This window comes from Phyllobates terribilis, unplaced genomic scaffold (assembly GCF_046119375.1).
Source record: "Phyllobates terribilis strain yellow unplaced genomic scaffold, ASM4611937v1 Scaffold_4__5_contigs__length_816908805, whole genome shotgun sequence".
Taxonomy (NCBI): domain Eukaryota; kingdom Metazoa; phylum Chordata; class Amphibia; order Anura; family Dendrobatidae; genus Phyllobates; species Phyllobates terribilis.
The window spans coordinates 718,273,539-718,294,517 of record NW_027362764.1 but is presented as its reverse complement, the minus strand read 5'-3'; the positions used below and the strand labels follow the sequence as shown (position 1 = coordinate 718,294,517).

The following is a 20,979-nucleotide window of genomic DNA, read 5'->3' as shown; positions in this document are numbered from 1 at the left end:
CACACTGAAGGAAACACTATGCTCAGGCAGGGATAGAAGGGAGCTGCTGAGCTATATACCAAGTGACAGACAGCAATAGGCTGAGGACGCACAAGGGGTGTGACCCACAGCAGGTACAAAAGGCAGGAAGTGATCGGGCGCCGCCCTTAAGCAGCAGAAACAGACACAAACAGACAGCATGGAGGGAAGCCAGAGAGACATTCTGGACAGGAGATCAAGTGCGCCCTCTTGCACAGTGGGAGATGGACGCCGCCAGGTATGTTACAGTGTGCATGATTTGCGATTGTTTTACCGCTTTAATACATGTGAGGAATGCCTGTTTCTTAGGCATTCTTCACATGTATTAAACCTGTCAAACAGTCGCAAATCATGCACACGGAGTGACACAAACATAACACTCGAGCACGCCGAATATACTCGGATACTGTAGGTGACTGACACAGCGGCTGAGACACTCAGAGATTGGAGCAGCGGTAATGAGAGCTGTAGACTTGATGTCACTGCTTCAGCCAAAACACTGAGGCTAAAGCAGCATCGGAAAGCAGGCATTCAATGGCCGAGCCATAAATTGATTAGCTGCAGGGGCGATGTGAGCTGTCGAAGTGACGAGACAGAGACAGTGGCGGCGAGCCGGCGCTATATGTTTGAATCACTAAGTGATTGGATGCAGCGGTAATGAGAGCTGTAGACTTGATGTCACTGCTGCAGCCAAAACACTGAGACAGAAGCAATGGCGGAGAGCAGGCGTTGTGTGACTGAACCACTAAGTGATTGGCTGCAGTAGTCATGTAAGCTGTATCTCAGTGCAGCCAAAACACTGAGATAGAAGCAGCGGTGGAGAGCCGGCGCTGGACCAGGAGAGGCACTACCTAATTTTGTTATTTTACAAGAGTTTAGAATTTATGGACCACTTTCTCTAAGTAGAAACCCCCTTTAGGCTATAAAGGACAAAACCTTTAAGAATTAATAGTTAATAAGACCTTTGATCGCACTGGAGTTTATGTTTTATATCTTCTCAGTTGACCCTTTTCTTGCACACATAATTCTAGTAATAGCAGGATTTCATTAAAAGTATCGACATATTTTACTTATTAGTAGATAGGAATCTGGGCACTTGGCACAAGTTACACGAGAATCCTCTAATGAGTGGAGGGTAAATTTATATTGCTTATCTGCAATTAAAATACCTTAATGACCTTCAATAGGAGATATGAAACCTAATTAAAAGTTAGCTGGTATTTGAGAATCTCCCCTTCATTAATAGCGCACTAATGAAATTCTATCCGAAAGAAGCAATAAACTCTAAACGATGGGTGGTAAGAGAGTGGGGACTATTTGTAGACATACGGGAAACCTGAAATACACCACTGCAACCAATCACAAAGCGTGGTATTAAGTACGTAATAACTCTGAGTGCTTCTATTGGCTGCGGCAAAATGTATTTTGGCTCGAATCAATTGAAAACATATTATATAGCTCCACTAACTGCTTATATATAGATGGTTAGGACGACCACTTTATAGATTGCAGGCACCTAGAACAATCTAGGTAATCATTATTGTGGTTATCCTACTGTTTGGTTCCAGTATAATAAGACACCGTGAAAAACATCACTGCCACCAAATGTTTTATTGCCTAAACTCATGTAAATGCATATGTAGTATAGGGTAAGTACTGTAATATACTAACTAATCGCCGTCTTCTCCCGTTTCCAGCACCACTCCGGTCCACTTCTGGATAACATGACGGCTATTCTGAGTTGTCGGCTCACACTGGGGTCTACGTGAGAGCCGGAAGTCACTTTTACAATATAAGTCTATGGAGTAACATCCTATCACTCCATAGACTTCCAGCAAATCGGCTTAAATGCCACGTGACCTAGAAGAGGAACGGCGCAACGCTGGAAACCGGGGAAGACAGAGAACAATGATTATATTACTTACACTACTAGATATACATTTACACAAATTTAGTCAATAAAAAGCTTGTTGGGGGAACTTCTTTAAACTATTATAAGGCATGGATAACTGAAGACAGATTCCTAGGATGTAATTCTTATACCCGAACTCACTTTCATTTTCACGCTAGCGTAAATATAGGCCCGGCATTGCAATGTATCACCCCCCCACAATTCTAGGATTACAGAAATAGTCCAATGGACTCCCAGATGGTCCATTAGCATGCAGAGTAATAATAATATAATAATAATTTTTATTTTTATAGCGCCAACATATTCCACAGCACTTTACAAGTATTACGAGTATGGGACATGTGCAGACTTACTGCAGGAGGGGATAAAAGTCAGTCAGGAGACAACTATTACTTTCCTGGAATCTGTGTCTCTTCCGCTATCTGGACATTATAGTAGATCAGATGCATTTTTCAGAACCAAAGATTCCCCTAACTATTTATTGCTATTCCTTTGCAAATAAAGTAAAGTGGTTGTCAGCTTTTGGTAAGCCATTTTTGCCCTTCCCCAATGATAAGCTAAGCTGTGTCCTGCTGCTCAAAGCACGATGATCATCTGCAATCTTTGGTAGAACTTGTCAGCAAGTGTTCACTCCTCCTGCAGCACAATCGCAGGAGAAATACGGTATTACACCATGTCCATGTCATCCAGATGAAAAGAATAGCTATTCTATTTTGGCTAAAAATTAAGTATGCAGTGAAAAAAGATCCACTCCTTCACTTATCTATAACTCTCATCAAAGGATATTTGAAATGTTTATCTCTTAAAGGTGTATACCCATAAGAATCTACATCAGTGCTTGTATACAACACTTTTCTCATGTACTGCCTTCACCTGGGAGCTGGCTTGGGATTTTGTGACCTGTCTACTAAACAGTCATTCCTGCTCTGAAAGTGTTAAAGGTCACCATCAGTTTATATTCTGAGATTTTTCATTCTCTTTGAGATTTGAAATTACCTTTTAATACCAGTAATTTCATGTCTTTTATGAAAAAAAGACATGAAATTACTGGTATTAAAAGGTAACTTCAAATCTCAAAGAGAAAGAAGAATCTCAGAATATAAACTGATGGTGACCTTTAACACTTTCAGAGCAGGAATGAATGTGTCGCATGGATTTATGTCATTCTATAACAACTAAGGAATGTGCTCCTCAGACTTGTGAGGCCATCACAACACTGGACCTAGTCACAGGACAATAAAACCTTCACACTACTTATCTATTAACTGCTAAAATATTTATAGCCAGAACTGTTTATCTCTTCCATAATAACTCTGCTTTTCATCACCTGTCTTACCTATTGCATTTTTGTGTGTCTTATTGTGTATAAATATGTGACTCTTCAGATTTTGTGGTATACTATGCCTGATGAAGAGACCTGAGTAGTCTCGAAAGCTTGCAATTTGTTACCATCTTTTCAGTTAGCCATTAAAAGGTATCAACCACTGAGGAATCTCAAATCTAAATATTTTTCTATCTACTGGCTAACACGGTGCAAGAATATATATATTGACCCTAGTACACCAATTTATTTTTGCTTCTATGTAATATTAAATTGCCTAGTTTGTTTAGTGAATGATTAGATGATAACTTTTTCTGCAAGTTGTGAATCAAGTGTAATATCCCTGTTCATCAGCACTTTTTTACAGGGGAGGCCTACCAGAGGTTTCTCCGGTTACTCTGTTGGCCAGTTCAAGCCTGATTCTAAGGATAGTGGAAAACTTTCAATTCTCAGATTATCTCTTTAAAGTACAACATTCTGTGCTGCCACTAATGTATGTTTCTTCAACCTGCCCCAAAAGGGTTCATTATAAAGAGTACCTTAACCCCTACAACACCCTGAATACGGCTGATAGTAAACATTGTCATGGAGAAGGGTGAGGCTATGTCAAGAAAAAGGCAGTCCCCAGCCTTGTAATAATATACAATCCCTTTACCACATTAGTTTTTTTTACATACCTTCGATCCGGAAGAAAATAAATTTTAACATAAGGGTTTCTCGGTCTCCCATCTTCCCTTGATGGCAGGTCCTTAGCTCCTAATATAGTGACAATCAATTGATGACCAACTTTGTCATACCAGAGTTTTATCTGCAGAAGAGAAACGACGAGTGTCATTTCAGGGGAAACAGTGGCTCTTATGCTACATACACAGAAAAAGATATAATATGCTTCATGCGGAATGAAGATAGAATGGCAAATGTAGGTCGATCTAAGAACGGAAATACCAGGGTAATTATATATGGAAATGCTCAGCAACAGTCTTCTTCAAGGAACCCAATAATAGTAATCTGGTGGCCTTCACTACAAGTCTCAGAGTGTTCCTCCCTCTCTGGATTATATAGTGGTGTTGGTCATCAAGATGAATTTGCAACAGGGTTCAGGGGTAAGAATAGAGAAAGGAAGTAAAATATGGGCAGGTCATTAGCAATTAGGTCCCTTTTCACAGGGAATGAGAACTTTCAGCTAGGTCTCCAACCTCTACTTCATTCTACAAATCAAATATGGCCCATTTAGACAAACCAATAGCGGCCATTACACAACCGCTGATTGGCCACCTACAAGCCGATCGGCGGTCATTTAATGGCCGCCCAGAATTCTATGCACACGAAACGATCATTCATATGATGACCTGTAGGCCAAGAGTACTATGGTTATTGGCAGCACATCATCTGTACAATGCTCAACCAAGAATGAGGATCTTAAACCTGGGATGAACCATCCAATCACCCGAAGAATGTGCAATTTGTTCGTTCATCGGATGATGATTGCCATTATGTTTACACAGGACAAGTCACTGCTTCCACCATTGTCATTTCCATGATTTGGCAGGAAATAGATTGTTGAATCTTACCATATGTTTTTGCTGTAAAAAATGATGTATATACAGTACTTAATAAGTAGGACAGAAATAATAACATGTTCATAACGTGTGAGAGTAAAGAGCACAAGGTGTTAACAAATTGAGTGCATGTTGCCATTTTATATTTTCCATATACTATACATCTACATTAATAAAAAAAAAATAACTTTTTAAACATATTGCATCACTTATCTTATATTGATCGAGGGTTTTAATCTGTATTTTACTCCAGAGCTGCAATCACAATTTTGCAGGCTTTAGGTTATCCCCTGCTGGATTAATAGCTCCCCTTTTAGTTTGTTCTAAGTCAGAAGTGTGATGTTCATCTTTACCGGAGAAAGGGGTGACTCTCTGAACAAGTTCTCAAGTCTCCCTAGTGCTGCCGAAGCCTCTTGAAACTTCCTGGAAAGCAGAAGTATAAGGGCTCGTGCACAAGAGCGTAAAAATCAGACGAGTGCTATCTGCAGTTTTGACGACAGAGGAAGATAATCGCAGCATGCACGAGTTGCATCTGATTATCGGATTATCATTCATGTCTATGAATCCGAGTGTGGTCTGATTTTCACGGACTGACAGATTAGAATAGATGGAGAATTTTTTTTTTGTCCTCCACATCCAAGAAAATAGTATAACTAAGAGTTTGATCAGAGTGTGATTAGCGTAATCAGGCCGCTTTTATCGTTAGAGAGAATACACGGTTGTGTGACCCTAGCCTTATGGTGGAACCTTGGCATCTACACACACATTCAGGATGTGGAAGAAGTATGGTCTGAAAGGGGGCATGGCAGGGACATGGAAATTTTGGTGGTATTCTTTGTGTGACACAATCAATATCCTGCTGGAAAGTTGGTCAGTATGTATTTGGGCATCATGCACACAGCAGAATGGTAGAAGGCTCAACGGGCTACTGAAGCTGCGCACTTTATGGTGGCACTCCTTATTCTCTTCTTTCGTGCACACATGGAAACACATTAGAGTTGTATAAGAATTCAGAGACATACAAAGGCTATTAATGGAGTATTCCCTTCTTGAACATTTATGGCACATCCACTGTATATTGGTCTCCTGACCCTGCCCCCAGCAGCCTATGAACATCCACTGATATTAGGAGTCAGCACCGTCTTATGAGGCCATTTCATTCTTTGACACAAGGTTGTAGCTACGCTTACCTTATTCTAGGGCAAAATTTCAATTTGCTGCCCTAGCCTTGTATCTAAATACCACAGCCGAGGCTGTTGGGTACCCATGGCACATGTTTCTCCAATCCAAGCCATCTTGTTGGGCTCCCATGACACATGTTTCTCCAATTCAAGCCTTCTTGTTGGGTACCCAGACACATGTTTCTCCAATGCAAGCCTTCTTGTTGGGTACCCATGACACATGTTTCTCCAATCCAAGCATTCTTGTTGGGTACGCGTGGCACATGTTTCTCCAATCCAAGCCTTCTTGTTGGGTACGTATGGCACATGTTTCTCCAATCCAAGCCTTCTTGTTGGGTACCCATGGTTCATGTTTCTCCAGTCCAAGCCTTCTTGTTGGGCACCCATGGCACATGTTTCTCCAGTCCAAGCCTTCTTGTTGGGTATGCGTGGCAAGTGTTTCTCCAGTCCAAGCCTTCTGGTTGGGCACCCATGGCACATGTTTCTCCAGTCCAAGCCTTCTTGTTGGGTACGCGTGGCACATGTTTTTCCAGTCCAAGCCTTCTTGTTGGGTATGCGTGACAAGTGTTTTTCCAGTCCAAGCCTTCTTGTTGGGTACACAAGGCACATGTTTCTCCAGTCCAAGCCTTCTTGTTGGGTACGCGTGGCACATGTTTTTCCAGTCCAAGCCTTCTTGTTGGGTATGCGTGGCAAGTGTTTTTCCAGTCCAAGCCTTCTTGTTGGGTACACATGGCACATGTTTCTCCAATCCAAGTCTTCTTGTTGGGTACGCGTGGCACATGTTTCTCCAATCCAAGCCTTCTTGTTGGGTACCCATGGTTCATGTTTCTCCAGTCCAAGCCTTCTTGTTGGGCACCCAGGGCACATGTTTCTCCAGTCCAAGCCTTCTTGTTGGGTACGCGTGGCACATGTTTTTCCAGTCCAAGCCTTCTTGTTGGGTATGCGTGGCAAGTGTTTCTCCAGTCCAAGCCGTCTGGTTGGGCACCCATGGCACATGTTTCTCCATTCCAAGCCTTCTTGTTGGGTACACGTGGCACATGTTTTTCCAGTCCAAGCCTTCTTGTTGGGTATGCGTGACAAGTGTTTTTCCAGTCCAAGCCTTCTTGTTGGGTACACAAGGCACATGTTTCTCCAGTCCAAGCCTTCTTGTTGGGTACGCGTAGCACATGTTTTTCCAGTCCAAGCCTTCTTGTTGAGTACGCGTGGCAAGTGTTTCTCCAGTCCAAGCCTAGCTACGCCCCTGCTCTGACTGTTTTAGGAAACTTTCCAGAGTCATTTTAATACCATATTCAATGCAGGGGAACAATGTGATAAGACACAAATGACATGGCGGCTTTGTTTCTAACTAATTTTACCACTATTGTACAACATATTCCATTTTCATCCTGAAACCAAAACGTTCTCTCTAATTACAATGTAGAGAGAGGGAATGCTCTAAATAAGCAAAACATCCATATCTAGGGCAGCGCTGTGCATTAGATACTAATTAAGGCTTGTATCTGTACAATTAGATAATACTGAGTGGGAAGGAGCCAGATATCTTGTTAATTATATTTTATAAAATCCTAAGATATTTTGGGAAACAGACAGAATATTTAACAGTTTTGGGAGCAATTACAATATTTTTTTTTCCTTTTCTTCTGGACAATTTATTCAAAAATGATCCAGCTAACATTTTTTATACAGCTACATTGAAAAGCTATGATAAATATCATACATGGCCATAGATGAAAATACCGATATGAAGAAGTTTGAAGCAATTACACTGTAAAATTCTATTTACAATCATCATCTTATCTGGAAAAGCTCATTGAGCTTTAAAAAAAAATTCAGAGGTACATCTTTTTTTTTCGTCCCATGACAATGGAAAAGAAAATTTTTTACAGACTGTCCAGGAATTGGCAATTATCACCTGTAATAAATCATATGGGCTTGTAAGTCAACATTAAAGGGGGTGTTCATTACTTTGATAGTTATGACTTGATAGTTATGACTTATGACTTATCGGCACCTCCACCGATCAGTTGCTATCAGCTCCAGTGGCTGGATGTAATGGAGCAGAAGATAGCTCTGGACCATGGATGGTGCCCACTGCCGGGTACATCGGAGATGTAGTGGTTTGGACAACCACCAATTATGCATAGATACTAGGATAGACCACGAATGTAGAGTATATAATTATAAAACCTTATTAATTAAATTATGTCTCATTTAGTTTGCTCGCATAAAGAAAGCTGTCCATCTACAATTCTCCCTTTACACATTTAAACGGTTAAACCTAGAGAAAATGTTAAAGTTTCTTTGTAAATATTTTGCTTTGTTTGTTTTTTTTAATATTATTAATTTTAGTTATATATATTTGCTTTAGAAATTCTCCCGGTTGCCCTTAGAAACAGACAACGGTAGATCTTTATGTTGTCAGACATGTGACCAAGCAGCAAAGCTAAGGGTTTATCTGTCACAATGCTTTATTCTCTGTTACAAAATAATGTACTAGAATTCATAATTTAGCTCTGAATGTGAACACAGAAGGAAAGATTCTGTAATTAAAGATAAGTACAAGTTACTGACATGTAATTTAAAAGTGGAATTTACCATTATAAAGGGAGACAGAACTTACAGTGTTCCTGTCCTTTCACCCAAAATGAGTGGAAAAGAAATGTCTTGCTGCCTTCATCACTCATAATAAGTCAAAACTTCTTATGATGCTCATACCAGTCTAATATTTCCAAGAACTGTCCAGATTCCCATGCTCTACTACTTTCCATCAGTAGCAGTATTCTACCAGAACTTTATGTGCTGGAAATTCTTTTCCCTTACTTCTCAGTAGGTATTGTAACTATCCTTATCCAATGGCTTGCTTGTTCTGAACTAAATGCCCGCCTCTCTTTTATGTCTGTATGCACACAGGAGAGCAGGAGCAGAGGACAGGAGAGCAGAAGCAGAGGACAGGAGAGCAGAAGCAGAGGGACAAAGACCAACCCAGCTTCCTGTCTCGGATGACACGTGACAACAGCCAGTGGGTAGCAAGTTAGAAGAAAGACGCCTTAATGCTACCACTTCGGAGTGATTTTTTTTCGGGGATAGGTCAACATAATTTATAAATAAAGTGATGTGCAGGTGGTTTATGTATCACACTACCTTTTACATTAGATCAAATTGTCTAACAGTACAGGACCATTTAAAAATGAAGGCGGAAATCAAACATAATTAGAACACTTACCTATTTATTCATCTGCAAGACTTTTAGAAAGATATTTGACAAAGAAAATATATCTTCCTTGACGGTTTGAGTCCACTGAAAAATGGGAATTACCTTGTCAGTTCCCCACTAGAGAAAAGCAGTGGTGGAAGGTCTCTACATCAGCAAGCTGCTGCCTCCTATAGAGAACATGGCAAACCAAGCCCCATTTTTTTTTACTAAATGTATTGTTTCACCATCATAGGAGGGAGAGATGTCACTGTATGTAGATAATATGCATTTTATATTAAAGGAGGTGTCTACTTTGGACAATCCTTTTGTTGTTAGAAAGTTCTGCTGACAACAAGCTGATCACAGGTAGTCCTGCTACAGGAAGCAGGAGCCATCAGCTGTACAGTGGGCAGGAAAATAACATGTGGATTCCTTTCAGAGCCATCACAGGTAAGATATGAAGAGAAGTCCTCTTTGCTAAATAATGAGGGTCCTGAATGGGCCACCCCTCTACTAACTATCCGTATTCTCTCCATTAAAATGATGGACAGTTTACATGCGATTCATAAGGAAAGCCTGAAAGGTGTCTGATAAAAGCATGCAAGGCGTCGTTTTGTAACGGATAAAAACAAACATGTACACAAAGTCATGAAAAAGTGGCAAAGCAGGATGCAGTGACCTTATGAATATTGTGGGGATGACACCCAAACATTTTGATATATTCAATATTCTTAAATATACCACGTTCCGGACAATCCTATTAAATGGAGTCTATCAGCCCAAACCTATACACTAAGCACATAGTCTTATAGGAGATGACGTGCTTATAAATAAAACACCTTTACTGTCTTATCGTTGTCTCTGTTCTGCATAAACTGACGTTTAATCAGATATGCTAATTAGGCTGCTCGGTGCACCCTTGGTGTGGCCAAGAGGCTCAGTGTCCCGTTCCAATCATGAGTTTTGCATGCCTCACCTCACTCACTGGTGACTGACAGCTCTGTCCTGAGCTTTCTCTGCAGACAGTCCTCTCTCCAGGCAAACCAGTCCTCTCCAATGAGGAATACAGGGACATGCAAAACCAGTGGCTGTCTGCGTCTTCCAGTACCTCAGTTACCTGTCTGCCTGCGGCTTCCAGTACCTCAGTTACCTGTCTGCCTGCGGCTTCCAGTACCTGAGTTACCTGTCTGCCTGCGGCTTCCAGTACCTCAGTTACCTGTCTGCCTGCGGCTTCCAGTACCTCAGTTACCTGTCTGCCTGCGGCCTCCAGTACTTCAGTTACCGGTCTGCCTGCGGCCTCCAGTACCTCAGTTACCTGTCTGCCTGTGGCTTCCAGTACCTCAGTTACCTGTCTGTGGCTTCCAGTACGTCAGTTACCTGTCTGCCTGTGGCTTCCAGTACCTCAGTTACCTGTCTTCGGCTTCCAGTACCTCAGTTACCTGTCTGCTGCTTCAGTACCTCAGTTACCTGTCTGCCTGAGGCTTCCAGTACCACTGCTATCTGTCTGCCTGCAGCTTCCAGTCCCTCAGTTACCTGTCTACATGTGGCTTCCAGTCCCTCAGTTACCTGTCTGCATGTGGCTTCTAGTACGTCAGTTACCTGTCTGCCTGCGGCTTCCAGTACCTCAGTTACCTGTCTGCCTGCGGCTTCCAGTACTTCAGTTACCTGTCTGCCGGTGGCTTCCAGTACCTCAGCTACCTGTCTGCCTGTGCCTTCCAGTACGTCAGCTACCTGTCTGCCTGTGCCTTCCAGTACCTCAGTTACCTGTCTGCTTGCGGCTTCCAGTACCTCAGTTACCTGTCTGCCTGTGGCTTCCAGTACCTCAGTTACCTGTCTGCGGCTTCCAGTACCTCAGTTATCTGTCTGCCTGTGGCTTCCAGTACCTCAGTTACCTGTCTGTGGCTTCCAGTACCTCAGTTACCTGTCTGCCTGTGGCTACCAGTACCTCAGTTACCTGTCTGTGGCTTCCAGTACGTCAGTTACCTGTCTGCCTGTGGCTTCCAGTACCTCAGTTACCTGTCTTCGGCTTCTAGTACCTCAGTTACCTGTCTGCTGCTTCAGTACCTCAGTTACCTGTCTGCCTGAGGCTTCCAGTACCACTGCTATCTGTCTGCCTGCAGCTTCCAGTCCCTCAGTTACCTGTCTACATGTGGCTTCCAGTCCCTCAGTTACCTGTCTGCATGTGGCTTCTAGTACCTCAGTTACCTGTCTGCCTGCGTCTTCCAGTACTTCTGCTATCTGTCTGCCTGCGGTTTCCGGTACCTCAGTTACCTGCCTGCGGCTTCCAGTGCCTCTGCTATCTGTCTGCCTGCGGTTTCTGGTACCTCAGTTACCTGCCTGCCTGTGGCTTCCAGTGCCTCTGCTATCTGTCTGCCTGCGGCTTCCAGTACCTCTGCTATCCGATAGCCTGCGACTTCCAGTACCTCAGTTACCTATCTGCCTGCGGCTTCCAGTACCTCTGCTATCTGTTTGCCTATGGCTTCCAGTACCTCAGTTACCTGTCTGCTTGCGGCTTCCAGTACCTCAGTTATCTGTCTGCCTGTGGCTTCCAGTACCTCCTCAGTTACCTGTCTGTGGCTTCCAGTACCTCAGTTACCTGTCTGCCTGTGGCTTATAGTACATCAGTTACCTGTCTGCCTGTGGCTTCCAGTACATCAGTTACCTGTCTGCCTGTGGCTTCCAGTACATCAGTTACTTGTCTGCCTGAGGCTTTCAGTACGTCAGTTACCAGTCTGCGGCTTCCAGTACCTCAGTTACCTGTCTGCATGTGGCTTCCAGTATGTCAGTTACCTGTCTGCCTGCGGCTTCCAGTACCTCAGTTACCTGTCTGCGGCTTCTGGTACCTCAGTAACCTGTCTGTCTGTGGCTTCCAGTACGTCAGTTACCTGTCTGCCTGCGGCTTCCAGTACCTGAGTTACCTGTCTGCCTGCGGCTTCCAGTACCTCAGTTACCTGTCTGCCTGCGGCTTCCAGTACTTCAGTTACCTGTCTGCCGGAGGCTTCCAGTACCTCAGCTACCTGTCTGCCTGTGCCTTCCAGTACCTCAGTTACCTGTCTGCTTGCGGCTTCCAGTACCTCAGTTACCTGTCTGCCTGTGGCTTCCAGTACCTCAGTTACCTGTCTGCGGCTTCCAGTACCTCAGTTATCTGTCTGCCTGTGGCTTCCAGTACCTCAGTTACCTGTCTGTGGCTTCCAGTACGTCAGTTACCTGTCTGCCTGTGGCTTCCAGTACTTCAGTTACCTGTCTGCCTGCGGCTTCCAGTCCCTCAGTTACCTGTCTGCTTGCGGCTTCCAGTACCTCAGTTACCTGTCTGCCTGCGGCTTCCAGTACCTCAGTTACCTGTCTGCCTGCGGCTTCCAGTACCTCAGTTACCTTTCTGCCTGTGGCTTCCAATACCTCAGTTACCTGTCTGCGGCTTCCAGTACCTCAGCTACCTGTCTGCCTGTGGCTTCCAGTACCTCAGTTACTTGTTTGCCTGTGGCTTTCAGTACGTCAGTTACCAGTCTGCGGCTTCCAGTACCTCAGTTACCTGTCTGCCTGTGGCTTCCAGTACCTCAGTTACCTGTCTGTGGCTTCCAGTACGTCAGTTACCTGTCTGTCTGCGACTTCCAGTCCCTCAGTTACCTGTCTGCTTGCGGCTTCCAGTACCTCAGTTACCTGTCTGCCTGCGGTTTCCGGTACCTCAGTTACCTGCCTGCGGCTTCCAGTGCCTCTGCTATCTGTCTGCCTGCGGTTTCTGGTACCTCAGTTACCTGCCTGCCTGTGGCTTCCAGTGCCTCTGCTATCTGTCTGCCTGCGGCTTCCAGTACCTCTGCTATCTGATAGCCTGCGACTTCCGGTACCTCAGTTACCTATCTGCCTGCGGCTTCCAGTACCTCTGCTATCTGTCTGCCTATGGCTTCCAGTACCTCAGTTACCTGTCTGCTTGCGGCTTCCAGTACCTCAGTTATCTGTCTGCCTGTGGCTTCCAGTACCTCCTCAGTTACCTGTCTGTGGCTTCCAGTACCTCAGTTACCTGTCTGCCTGTGGCTTCCAGTACATCAGTTACCTGTCTGCCTGTGGCTTACAGTACATCAGTTACCTGTCTGCCTGTGGCTTCCAGTACATCAGTTACTTGTCTGCCTGAGGCTTTCAGTACGTCAGTTACCAGTCTGCGGCTTCCAGTACCTCAGTTACCTGTCTGCATGTGGCTTCCAGTATGTCAGTTACCTGTCTGCCTCCGGCTTCCAGTACCTCAGTTACCTGTCTGCGGCTTCTGGTACCTCAGTAACCTGTCTGCCTGTGGCTTCCAGTACGTCAGTTACCTGTCTGCCTGCGGCTTCCAGTACCTGAGTTACCTGTCTGCCTGCGGCTTCCAGTACCTCAGTTACCTGTCTGCCTGCGGCTTCCAGTACTTCAGTTACCTGTCTGCCGGAGGCTTCCAGTACCTCAGCTACCTGTCTGCCTGTGCCTTCCAGTACCTCAGTTACCTGTCTGCTTGCGGCTTCCAGTACCTCAGTTACCTGTCTGCCTGTGGCTTCCAGTACCTCAGTTACCTGTCTGCGGCTTACAGTACCTCAGTTATCTGTCTGCCTGTGGCTTCCAGTACCTCAGTTACCTGTCTGTGGCTTCCAGTACGTCAGTTACCTGTCTGCCTGTGGCTTCCAGTACTTCAGTTACCTGTCTGCCTGCGGCTTCCAGTCCCTCAGTTACCTGTCTGCTTGCGGCTTCCAGTACCTCAGTTACCTGTCTGCCTGTGGCTTCCAGTACCTTAGTTACTTGTTTGCCTGTGGCTTTCAGTACGTCAGTTACCAGTCTGCGGCTTCCAGTACCTCAGTTACCTGTCTGCCTGTGGCTTCCAGTACCTCAGTTACCTGTCTGTGGCTTCCAGTACGTCAGTTACCTGTCTGTCTGCGGCTTCCAGTATTTCAGTTACCTGTCTGCCTGCGGCTTCCAGTCCCTCAGTTACCTGTCTGCTTGCGGCTTCCAGTACCTCAGTTACCTGTCTGCCTGCGGCTTCCAGTACCTCAGTTACCTGTCTGCCTGTGGCTTCCAATACCTCAGTTACCTGTCTGCGGCTTCCAGTACCTCAGTTACCTGTCTGCCTGTGGCTTCCAGTACCTCAGTTACTTGTCTGCCTGTGGCTTTCAGTACGTCAGTTACCTGTCTGCGGCTTCCAGTACCTGAGTTACCTGTCTGCCTGTGGCTTCCAGTACCTCAGTTACCAGTCTGTGGCTTCCAGTACGTCAGTTACCTGTCTGCCTGCGGCTTCCAGTATTTCAGTTACCTGTCAGCCTGCGGCTTCCAGTCCCTCAGTTACCTGTCTGCTTGCGGCTTCCAGTATCTCAGTTACCTGTCTGCCTGCGGCTTCCAGTACTTCAGTTACCTGTCTGCCTGTGGCTTCCAATACCTCAGTTACCTGTCTGCGGCTTCCAGTACCTCAGTTACCTGTCTGCCTGTGGCTTCCAGTACCTCAGTTACTTGTCTGCCTGTGGCTTTCAGTACGTCAGTTACCTGTCTGCGGCTTCCAGTACCTCAGTTACCTGTCTGCCTGTGGCTTCCAGTACGTCAGTTACCTGTCTACCTGTGGCTTCCAGTCCCTCAGTTACCTGTCTGCCTGCGGCTTCCAGTAGCTCTGCTATCTGTCTGCAGCTTCCAGTATCTTTGCTACCCATTTTCCATGTGCCTTACCTGCCTACTGCACGGACGCCCGATTGCTCACCAGAACCTTGAGTTTGGGGAATCCAAAACCGAGCACACTAATTAGCATATAAGGTTAAATTTAAATTTCTGCAGAACTAAAGATACTATAATTTACAGGGGATGTATACCCTACAAGGCTGTGTGCTTAGTTTATACAGTCAGTTTAAGCTGACAAGACTCCCTTAAAAAATTTATAGCAGTGTAGTCAATATACCATATACACCATTTCACATTATGTCACTTTACACGGCCCACTTTTGCAACTATTGTTTGTACTAATACATCTAAACTGAAAAAAATCTATCTTTTTCATCCATCTATCTATTATATATTTACATGTGTACGTGTATCTGTCAGTAGAATAAATAATCTATATATTAGTGTATGTCCCATTGAGACATAACATACATCAGGACCTTTCTGCAGCTTTGATTTGCTGAGGGATATTATTGTACAGTATAAACTCCCTATGAGAGTGCTATAGTGTAATATGTCACATTTAGCTCCAGTACATGGCACAATAAAATAGTATTCACATACATTCCATATCATAAACCATAGTAATGGCAGTGACGCAGCATGCAGTGGATTAGTATAGACTAGTGCTAGGAAACGTATTACTCAGAAAGAGAGGCAACCAATTTGTACCTTATTCATATGAAATATACTAACTCCTTACGTTTTTTTTTCCCCAAATCCTTTTTATGAAACGCTCACATCGAGACATAAATTTCCACTATTTTAGCTACTGAATGTAAAATGTTGACTTTGGTTTAGAATAAGGCACAACTTGATGTGCTAATCTTTTACTACAGGTGCTTGTATATATTGGAAAATGCAGTAGGAAGCATGTTGTGATTGTGGGTAGGTAATAATAAAAGCTTTAAAGAGACTGTGGCTTATTATAAAGGTGGTAAAATATTATAGGGGGAGAATTTAGTGGAATGAGGATGAGCTGCAATATCAGGCACCGGTATAGACAAGAGGGGGCGCTGTTTCTGGAAGAAGAAAAAAAGAAAACAGACCCTTTTCTCAGCATCTCATACCAAACCTTTAGGTTTATTAGTTCTATACTGTGCTGAAGTTTTTATGAATTTTTTGAGACAAAGCAAGGCCTGAATCCACCGAAAAGAATATGTAGGGGCGGGATCGGCATCGCTGTATGGGCGGAGATCCCCAGGGCTGTAAGGGTGAGATCACCAGGGCTGTAAGGGCGGGATCACCAGGGCTGTAAGGGCGGGATCACCGGGGCTGTAAGGGCAGGATCACCAGGGCTGTAAGGGCAGGATCACCGGGGCTGTAAGGGCGGGATTGGCGTGGCTGTAAGGGCGGGATCACCGAGGCTGTAAGGGCGGGATCATCGGGGCTGTAAGGGCGGGATCACCAGGGCTGTAAGGGCAGGATCACCGGGGCTGTAAGGGCGGGATCACCAGGGCTGTAAGGGCGGGATCACCAGGGCTGTAAGGGCAGGATCACCAGGGCTGTAAGGGCAGGATCACCAGGGCTGTAAGGGCAGGATCACCAGGGCTGTAAGGGTGAGATCACCAGGGCTGTAAGGGCAGGATCACCAGGGCTGTAAGGGCAGGATCACCGGGGCTGTAAGGGCAGGATCACCAGGGCTGTAAGGGCAGGATCACCGGGGCTGTAAGGGCGGGATTGGCGTGGCTGTAAGGGCGGGATCACCGGGGCTGTAAGGGCAGGATCACCAGGGCTGTAAGGGCAGGATCACCGGGGCTGTAAGGGCGGGATTGGCGTGGCTGTAAGGGCGGGATCACCGGGGCTGTAAGGGCGGGATCATCGGGGCTGTAAGTGCGGGATCACCAGGGCTGTAAGGGCAGGATCACCGGGGCTGTAAGGGCGGGATCATCGGGGCTGTAAGGGTGAGATCACCAGGGCTGTAAGGGAAGGATCACCGGGGCTGTAAGGGCGGGATCACCAGGGCTGTAAGGGCGGGATCACCGGGGCTGTAAGGGCGGGATCACTTGGGCTGTAAGGGCGGGATTGGCGTGGCTGTAAGGGCGGAATCACCGGGGCTGTAAGGGCGGGATCATCGGGGCTGTAAGTGCGGGATCACCAGGGCTGTAAGGGCAGGATCACCGGGGCTGTAAGGGCGGGATCACCGGGGCTGTAAGGGCGGGATCATCGGGGCTGTAAGGGTGAGATCACCAGGGCTGTAAGGGCAGGATCACCGGGGCTGTAAGGGCGGGATCACCAGGGCTGTAAGGGCGGGATCACCGGGGCTGTAAGGGCGGGATCACTGGGGCTGTAAGGGCGGGATTGGCGTGGCTGTAAGGGCGGGATCACCGGGGCTGTAAGGGCGGAATCATCGGGGCTGTAAGTGCGGGATCACCAGGGCTGTAAGGGCAGGATCACCGGGGCTGTAAGGGCGGGATCACCGGGGCTGTAAGGGCGGGATCATCGGGGCTGTAAGGGTGAGATCACCAGGGCTGTAAGGGCAGGATCACCGGGGCTGTAAGGGCGGGATCACCAGGGCTGTAAGGGCGGGATCACCGGGGCTGTAAGGGCGGGATCACTGGGGCTGTAAGGGCGGGATCGGTGGGCTTTAAGGGCAGGATCTGTGGGGCTGTAAGGGCAGGATCTGTGAGGCTGTAAGGGCAGGATCTGTGGGGCTGTAAGGGCGGGATCACCTGAGCTTTAAGGGCAGGATCTGCGGGGCTGTAAGGGCAGGATCACCAGGGCTGTAAGGGTGGGATCACCAGGGCTGTAAAGGCAGGATCACAGAGGCTGTAAAAGTGGGATTGGAGAAGCTATAAAAGCATGATCAGCTGGGCTATAAAGGCGGGATAGGTGGGGCTGTAAGGGTGGGGTCGACGGGGCTGTGAGGGCAAGATCGGCGGGGTTGTAAGGGCGGGATCGGCAGAGCTGTAAGGGCGGGATCGGCGGAGCTGTAAGGGCGGGATCGGCCAGAGCTGTAAGGGCAGGGTCAGCCGGGATGTAAGGGCGGGATCGCCCAGGCTGTAAGGGCAGGGTCGGTGGGGCTGTAAGGGAGGGATGGGCAGGACTGTAAGGGAGGGATCGGCGAGGCTGTAAAGTCGGGATCGGCGGGGCAGTAAGGGCGGGATCAGCAGGGCTGTAAGGGCAGGATCAGCGAGAGCATTGCTATATACAGTAGATTAAGATTTCTGCACTCCATCAGTGTAGTTCACTTACAATTCTGGAGAATGACCTTTTGTGAAAAATATTCAATCTGCTTATTAAAAAAATGGTAAAAATGGAGGCTCACGACAACATAAAACCCCCAAGACCTGAACTGACCCAAAACTATAAATATATTGGGGCAGAATAACTTAGAATTGCATTGCTATTGGGCTGCAGTAAATATTAAAGGAAGACTCCAGACAAAAATGATGCACCGTGTGCCTAGAGGTGGGAATCGGTGAAGGGAATGTGCCATCAGAAAACCACTTATTATTTAAATCAGTCTTTTGTGAGAAATATATAACTTTTTTAATTATTTTTTTCCATATCACTATCTTTCGCTAAAAAAAAATACTTGCAGGAAATCGTGCAAAATGTTCACACTGGCCACTAAGCCTAATACTAGACTCAGTAGGTAATAAAAAAAACAACGTCCTCCTCTCTTACAATGGCCTCTGCCCAGATCAGAGCATGTCTAGAAAAATCTCCACTACAAGTCAATGAGTCAGAACCATGCCTGCGTGGCTGCTGAAAAGAACAGGAACTATGAGCTTAATACTAGGCCTATTGGTAAAATTTCTGATTGTGTTTTCTTAATATACATAGTGATATGGAAAATAATAAAGAAAAAAAAAATTATCAAAATTCTAAAATTAACATAAAAACCTGATTTACACAACAGGCAATTTTCTCAATGGAAAATCCCAAAAAAGAACTCCTACCTCTCCTCTTTAAGCCCTACACTACAAATTTACTAAGAGAAATGTACCAAAATTTTGCACCAAAAAGCTGGCACTAATGCCGTGCTCAACAATTGTTATTTAGGCTTCAATAGACATTTCTAAAAAAAAGGCCTAAAAAAATAGCATTACATAAAAGGGGTTGTCCAGTCTTAACCTATAAGTCTGCAGTCACTCTATATGACTGCAGATTTGTGAGTCTTCATGTCGCGCACAGTGAGCACTGTGATGATTCTCCGTCACCGGGAATGGCAGTCATGCAACCGCAAGTATGCGATATGCATTCTCCCGGCCACATTCCGACTAGATGAGCGCGGCAAGTCTATCGAGCAAGGCCGGAAACAGTCTAGTCGGAATGTGTCCGGGTGTATGCGTATCACATACTTGCAGTCACATGACGGCTGCTTCCGGCTCTGACACCGGAGAATCATCAAAGTGCACAGTGCGTGCAATATAAGGATTCACAAATCTGCAGTTATAAAGAGTGACTGAGTGTTGTAGTTTAAGACCGGACAACCCCTTTAATTTATAAGTGAAACATTATATTGGTGGAAAATATTAGTGTAACGTGAAACAACCAACCAAGAGATGGCATGTGGAATAGAAAAATTATTAGATACATGGAAATGGAAAACTATTTAGAAACTTGAATATGGCAGATTTGTAAAAAAAAAATGCAAATTGTTTGTCTAAATGAATGTATAATTCACATGGACAATCGGCCATTGGATAGATTAGATATCCTCTCTGCCCTGTATGTACAACTAGTCCTGGCAGCCATGGTCTTCATGAAGATGCCTGCAGAGAAAAGTTGTGGAACACACCCACTTGGCTAAAAAATAAAGAAGAGATTTACATATAGGGAACAGAGGGCCATATCTCAGGAACGGAGAGGCCCAGGAACAAGCAGGAGGAGTATTAAGACCAGCTAAAAAATATATATATATATTTATGGCAAATGATGGGTCAACTTTAAGAGACCTTAAAGGGATAAAGCACCTTATATAAGTCTTAAAGGGTGACGCTGAAAAAATCCAAAATGGTATTCAGACTGCCTATTCTCAGGTATATCGGCCATATGTTAAAATGCCATTGTTGAACAAAGTCACCATTGTCAATTTAATGGGGTAAAAGTACTGAATTAGAGAGTGTTAGGCCCGGGAATGCAGTGGATATTTCTTTTCTGCCTTTTTCATTTTTGTGCTATTGTGTTCAACCATTTTTTGTGCCTTTTATACTACTGGATCAATAAAGCAATTCTTTTAAGAAGATGTGAGTGCCGGATATCATTTGGACTGAAGCCCATACTGGATCCCTATTTTACTCCATCATTAGGTTAATAGCAAAGCTCCAGTTTTTGAATGATTGGTAAATGGGGAAATTTGGTGTGAAAAAGGCTAAAAACCTGTAAGTTCAAGGCCAAAAGTAAATAAAATTTTGCAGCCACAGAGTACCTTGTCTCTTTAAAGTTTCCCTATGTGCTACTATGTTCATGCACTACCGTGTGGGTTACTGAGGAGAATGCACAATGCTAGCAACACGCTTCAAAAGATAGGGGAAAACAAACCAAATGTGCAGTTTTCCTCCAATGCATTTTCCAAACTAAAACAAAAAAACAAAACAAAACAAAAAACAAAATATGAACACACAGCTTTAGTTAGTGTCAGGCAGAAAAAGCCTTTACCTGGACCCTAGGAACAAAAGGCGCTGTTCTTCTATTAAGGCTTTGGCTCTGGTAAGCGAAATTAAACAAAAAAGGGAAAAAAATAAAAAGCAATAAAACAAAAAACAAAAAAGACAACAAGCTGAAATTAAAAATAATTCAAAAATAAAACACAAGTATTGAAATCAACATCAAGAGCAACAAAGTACACACCAAAAAGCACAAAGTTCTAGCTGGCTGACAATGCTGTAATATCCCACTAATGGCTGACGTCACTTCTACAAACTACAGATCAGCGCCACAAACACCAGCGCAATCCCCATTATATTCTTAAAGGAACAGTCCAGCTAAACTGTTACACGGTGTTGTGTTTAGTGCCAGACCCAAGAGGATGGAGCATGACAGATTTTTTTCGTTGATCCTTTTTAGGCTCCCATGATGAGTTTTTGGTGAGTTTTTTTTACACTGCTTATTTTCAAAAAGTGCAAGTTACCTATTACTCAATGGGTGCAGAAAATCTGCAACATCAAAAACTCACTGAAAGCTCATCG

The 20,979-nt window shown here is 45.0% G+C and overlaps 1 protein-coding gene across 48 annotated transcripts in view; it reads right to left on the bottom strand.

Annotated features, from left to right (window-relative positions):
- The window catches only part of RIMS2 (regulating synaptic membrane exocytosis 2), a 659,880-nt gene that overhangs the window by 197,708 nt on the left and 441,193 nt on the right, over nucleotides 1–20,979 (bottom strand). For 27 of the 48 annotated variants that reach the window (XM_073679706.1, XM_073679709.1, XM_073679704.1 and 24 more), the window contains 2 exons: nucleotides 20,450–20,497; nucleotides 3,929–4,059 (listed from right to left, as the gene is read on the bottom strand). In XM_073679706.1, coding sequence (XP_073535807.1) covers nucleotides 3,929–4,059; nucleotides 20,450–20,497 — 179 coding nt within the window. The remainder of the gene's footprint in view (nucleotides 1–3,928; nucleotides 4,060–20,449; nucleotides 20,498–20,979) is intronic. The other 21 variants (XM_073679714.1, XM_073679717.1, XM_073679725.1 and 18 more) reach the window with 1 other exon arrangement.